Source organism: Ochotona curzoniae, unplaced genomic scaffold (genome assembly GCF_017591425.1).
Source record: "Ochotona curzoniae isolate NIBS_2020 unplaced genomic scaffold, NIBS_Ocur_1.0 contig_1014, whole genome shotgun sequence".
NCBI classification, from domain to species: domain Eukaryota; kingdom Metazoa; phylum Chordata; class Mammalia; order Lagomorpha; family Ochotonidae; genus Ochotona; species Ochotona curzoniae.
Window position 1 is genome coordinate 10,250,221 of NW_024464920.1, and position 6,000 is coordinate 10,256,220.

General features: G+C 36.5%; 1 protein-coding gene across 2 annotated transcripts in view; it reads left to right on the forward strand.

The window, feature by feature from the left end:
• NR2C1 (nuclear receptor subfamily 2 group C member 1) overlaps window positions 1-6,000 on the forward strand; it is a 44,538-nt gene extending 38,538 nt beyond the window's left edge. For both annotated transcript variants that reach the window (XM_040980738.1, XM_040980728.1), the window contains 2 exons: window positions 1,342-1,447; window positions 4,600-6,000. In XM_040980738.1, the coding sequence (XP_040836672.1) occupies window positions 1,342-1,447; window positions 4,600-4,774 (281 nt within the window). In that variant the 3' untranslated portion in view covers window positions 4,775-6,000. The remainder of the gene's footprint in view (window positions 1-1,341; window positions 1,448-4,599) is intronic.

Here is a 6,000-nt window from a genome sequence, read left to right on the forward strand (position 1 = left end):
CCTGGCGTGTTCAAGGGTAGGACTTTAACCACTACTCTATCGCACTGGGCCGTAAACTGGCGAATCTTAAGTTCAGAAACCAATGAGATGAATATTAATAAACCTTCAGTTGTCACATCAGAATTTGAATTTTTGAGCACATTTTCTTAGGCATCTTTTAATGACAGAATGAGAAATGAAAATTTCTCTGTTCAAAGAATTAAAATAACTGTTAGCAGAAATATAGGTATTTTATTTTCCTACCAGTTTTTAGTGTTCACAAATGGTAAAATGACAATAAGCTCTCAATGATCAATTTCTGAGTAGGAGAAATTGGGACTTCTGCTGAGTCCTGTATTATTCATTCCATCCATGCTGTTTTGCTTCCCAAATGACCACTATAGTCAAGACCAGACCGAACTGAAAACCAGTTTCTCACCTTAAGTTTCCTTAGTTAAAAATATACTTAAGAATATTCTTAAGTCAGAATTATAATATAGCATTATTAAGTTTTTCCAATAATTTGTTACTTTTTGTTCACCAGTACATAACTTTTTCATATCTTTGAACCCAGCTTTTTTGAAGTTACTTTAATATTTCTATTTTGGGGAAATGTGCAGTAACCATTCCCATGCTTTTCGTTACATTGCTGTTAAAACTTCAGTTTTTGACATTATGTTCATGGTTTTGTAATTTCCTAAGTACCTTTAATCCAAGAGTAGTGGAATTTTCCCTTATAAAAATATTGTAGAGTATCATCTGTAAAGACTTCATGTACTAAAGACACCTTAGTGTGGGCATTTAGCATTTAAGCCTGAGTCCAGTGCTCACTGTTGCTTCCGACTCCTGCTTCTTGCTAAGACAGACTCTTGGAGGCCACAGTAATGACTGACATGGTAAGAGACCTGGGCTTCATTCCTGGCTCCCAGCTTTGGCCCCAGCCAGCTCTGACTGTTACAGAATTTCAGGGAGTGAGCAAGCAGATAAGCTGGCTGCTCCTCTCTATCTCTAGCTCTCAAATAAATAAATAAATATCACATGACTTTTCTAAGCTGATTCATTTTAGCTGCTTGTTCCCATTAAAAATAAAGTGATGAAAATCCTCTCCACCGCTTTTGAAACAGTGGTAACAATCATAGGTCTTACTTCCTATTAGGTGTTAGAATATATTATGGATAAGAGAATTTCAGGTATGTGGGTACAGTGCTTGTTACGGTACATGGGCCAACAGATATTTGTGAAGGAGCTACCTATGATATAATGGGCTTCTTTAAATAATTAAGTGTTGTTTCCATCCCCTCTTTGTGTCTTCTTAAATGCAATTACAGAAATCAGATCATAATGTGTTCTTTAATGTTTCAGATCATCCAGGCCTAGAAAATATGGAGCAAATTGAAAAATTTCAGGAAAAGGCTTATGTGGAATTCCAAGATTATATCACCAAAACATATCCAGATGACACCTACAGGTATCTTCTTCGACTGTGTTAGTCTTCTTACTGTCTCTTTCTTTCTCTCTTGCTCTCTCTTTCTCTCTATTTCTCTCTTCCTTCCTTCCTTTTTTCCATTCTTTTTTCTTTTTTTTTTTTTACTTTGTTTTTTTAGGTTTTTTTTCTTAAAGGCAGAGAGACAAAGACCTTCCCATCTGTGGTTCATTCCCCAAAGGCTGCAATGCCCAGAACTGAGCTGGTCCAAAGCCATGAGCTTCTTGCAGGTCTCCCACATGGTCACAGGGTCCCAAGGCTTTAGACCCTGGTCTGCTGCTTTCCCAGGCCAAAAGCAGGAAGCTGGATCAGAAGTGGAGCAACCAAGACACAAACCAGTGCCAACATGGATGCTTGAGCTTGCAGGCAGAGGATTGGCCAGTTCAACTATCTTGCCAGCCCAAGTGTGTTACTCTAATGTAACTAAGTGTTTAGTCAGAATCAATCCTTAGAAATGGTAGTTTCTGTAAGCATTTTACATGCACTATTTCATGCAGTTCTCACATTTTGTGAAAAAAGAAATTTCAGCACAGAGAGGTTAAGTAACTTGTTCAAGGTGACACTGTATTATGGAGCCTAGTACACTCAGACTAACCCCAAACTTTTGCCTCAGATGAAAAATAATAAATTTTAGTGGTAAAGTGAAAAGAAGTATCATTAGATATTATCATTAATTTTGAAGTGTATCTATGATATCCCATGGTTTTTTTTTATTTTTCCAGTGAACTTTGGAGAAAAAAAATTCCTTTTTATCAGAACCACTCAGTTTTTGAAAAAGTAATGTGTAGGGTAGATCAGCAATAGCTATCAGAAACTGAGTACCTAGGTTTGAATCCTGAATTTATTACTTCGTAGCTGCGTGGCCTTCAGTGAGATGCTTTAATTCTTTTTTTTTTTCAGTATCCTTGCCCATAAATGGATATAATGACAGACTGTACATTTTACAGTTAAAGTAACCCCGTTTCTCAAGTTTTACCAACCTTTGTTCCAGAAATATTGAAGAGAATATTCCAAAACTATACAAGACTTGAGTTTTAAATTGCCTGCTATTCTGATTTGCTTATGAAATCTTCCCGCCCACCTTAGCCCCATCCTGCCTCAGTAGTGGATGATGCCATCATGCAGGTGGTATTCATCCCACGCATGGTGTCTACCTCAGTCCCTAGGAACAGTCTATCATGTAACAGTGTCTTCAAAGGTTATAGTCAAGTAACCCCAAGTTGCAAGGCAAGAGATACTGCAGCCACAGGTCTTAGATCTTACCCAAGCAGAGAACAAGGGACTACTGTATTACTAGAAAAACATAAGTATATGGAAAGTGTATAGAACCATGTTTGATAGAGCTATATTAGAGTGCTTTTAGTATATATAAAATCAGTAAAAGAATGTTTTACATAATAATTTTTATGTTTTAAATAATGTGGATTTACATGCCAGTTCCATGAAAAAAAAATCAACCTTAGTTTATCTAAGTAGTTTTCCTATCAGTTCTGTAGATGTAACTCAGCTAATAAGAACAAACAGGAACTAAGGGATTTGAGGAGCAGAGTGCCCAACAATGCCTTGAGGTGGGGCAGAAGGGGAGGAAGTGCACGCCATGAACACTTTTGGAAGTTGGTTTTACAGTTCATCTTGCAGTCTTTAGTTACAATATTTGCTTTATGTCATACAAATCAATATTTCAGCTTTTCTTCCTTTTTGACATAGAGCTGTCCCATTAGTTTTCTGGCGCTTTGACACTGAACTTTTTCAATTCCTGGATGGCAGTTTTCAACTTAAAATGCACTCACACAGGACATAATCTTCTTGTGAGAAGTACAGAGAGTACTTGGCCTGCACACATGGACTTAATCAGGGGCAGCTGGATAAACATCTGAACCCAGTGGTCTTGGGTCATATTTCTGTGTTCTGTGCTCTTCCTTGTAATAACTTGCCTATTGTACCATTTCCAGTCTTTATTTATTTTTATTTTTTTATTTTTTTATTTTGCAGAGCGAAAGCAAATACTGTGTTCTGATAAACCAAAACATTGTGTTCTTACCATCTAAAATGAGTTGTTAAGCCATTCTTAAATGTATAATCAGTTCAAGGTTTAATAACTTGGTTGCATGGTCCTTACTTTTGGGTGAATGACACAGCGATCAAGCACCTGATTGGCACACCCACACCTTTTACTGAAGCTCCTGGACTGGAGTCATGGCTCTGTTAATTCTACTTCCTGCTTATGTACAGAGAGGCAGCAAACGATGGCATGCATAAGTCATCGGAGTCCTTGTCACCTGAATGGAGGAGTTGGCTTGAGTTGTGTATTTCTAGAGTTAGCCTGGCCTAGTCCCAGCAGTTGTAGGAATGGAGAATAAAGTGGGCATGGAAATTTGATTGAATGATTGGAGAGTATGTGTGTGTGTGTTTCCTGTGAGTGCTCAAATCAGTTTTTTTAACTGGGGGATAGGTGTTTGGGTCAGTAGTTAAGATGCCACTTGGATGCCTATCTATTGTCCCATATCTAAGTGCCTGGGTCTGAGTCCAAGCTCTGCTTTACACATCTGAGAAGTCCCAGTTCAGATCCTGAGTCCTGGTATAGGACCTAGATTGAGTTCCAGATCCCTGGTTTTGTTCTTTATCGGCATTTGAGTGAACCAGTAGATAGAAGATCTCTCTCTTTCTTTCTTTCCCAATAAAATGAAAATGAATAAAGGTTTTTTTTTAATCAGTTAATAAATTTCTAAAGATTTATTCATTTGGCAAGCAGACAGAAGTGTTTGATTTGTTGGTTCACTGTCCAGATGGCAACAGCCAGAGCTGGGTCCAGCCCAAGTCTGGAACTCCATCCACATTTCCCACCTGTGTGACAGAAGCCCAGATACATAAGTAGTATTGCTACCTGAATCGGCAAGTAGTGGATCAGAAGCTGAGTAGCCAGGGCTTTAGCCAGCATTCCATTATCAGGTACATGGGTCACAGTCAGTGGTTTAGCCAACTGCTGCACAACACTGGCTCCAATAAATAAAATGTTTAACAGTTTCTTTCTTTATTAAGTTTGGGCACAGATAATATAAATCAGAAATTATTTAATATTTTCTACTAAATTTCCTGGATTTACAACTTTGTTCCTCTATTATCTTTTTTCTTACTAGGTTATCCAGACTACTACTCAGATTGCCAGCTTTGAGACTGATGAATGCTACAATTACTGAAGAATTGTTTTTCAAAGGACTCATTGGCAATGTACGAATTGATAGTGTCATCCCACATATTTTAAAAATGGAGCCTGCAGATTATAACTCTCAAATAATTGGTCATAGCATTTGAAAGCAGAGAGCCAAGTGCTATAAACTGACTGTTCTTTCCTGAACACAAGATACCAAATCGAACTTACTGTTTCCAGAGTATCTGGAAATTTTGACTTTAAAAGAGTAACCAAAATTCAAGGAATTTTTATTTAACTTCCTTGAAGAATTTTTGAAGTGACTGGGCATCCTTTTGTGTCTTAATAAGTGAGTAAGAAATGCTCTGAATTTATTGGTGGAGATGACATGTGAAGCTGTCACCTCTTCTTTAAACTAGGACTCTCATCTATTTTAAAAAACAAATAAATCAGTCGTTTTTCCCCTTGAATTGTGTTCCATTCCTATTTAAATTCATTATGAACTAGTACACTTTAATAGTCCAGAATCCCTGAGAAGTTACTTGGATTTTACTCTTCTGTAATATGTTTTCATTGCCATATCAAAAGATTATTTTATTGCTCAATGGTATAATATTGTAAGTATACAAAATAATTACGTATATATTTTTTGTCTTTTGTAAACCTCACACTGTCCTTTAGTATATTCCACTCTCATTGCTGGCAATGAGACATGGGTAATTTGTGATTTTAAGATTTCCTAGTGTTGTACATGATTAGTTATGAGCACTTTTTATTTACAGGGCAGAAAATTATTTTGAAAATGAAAGTTCATATTTTAGTGTTTTTTTATTTGCTGCTGTATTTTATCTAAAAACTAGTAGTAGAGATTAAATACAAACTGCTTAGTATTGCAATATAGGTATTAAAAATGTTATTCTTCCATCCCCCAAAAAGGACATGACCTCTCCCTCTTTTCTGATTTGTGTTGATGCTTTCTGACCCTACCCTGGGTTTTAGCCAGTTTTTCTAGGTTATGTTTAAAAGGTCACCCAATTTACTAAATAATGGATTTTTCACAGCCAATTTTTTTCAAAAACATATATTTGACAGTTGTTTTAAAGCACTTGGTAATTAAAAATCAGGGACTGTGTGCTGACTTTCTGCTTAAAGCAAGGGGGGAAGATAGCCTTAATAATTGTATAACTGTATGAGAGTCAGCTTTAATCTTTGTTACTGTTACAATGAAGTCATTTTAAATTCCTTGGGTGTGTGTCTTCCACTGTGATGTTTTCCTTAGCAAATCTGATCCTGTTAAATCTTTTTGGCTCTGATTTCAGGATGAATTATTTTGGTGTGTCTGTTGACTTTTAAAACACAGATATGGAGTTCTTACAGTAAATTTTCTACA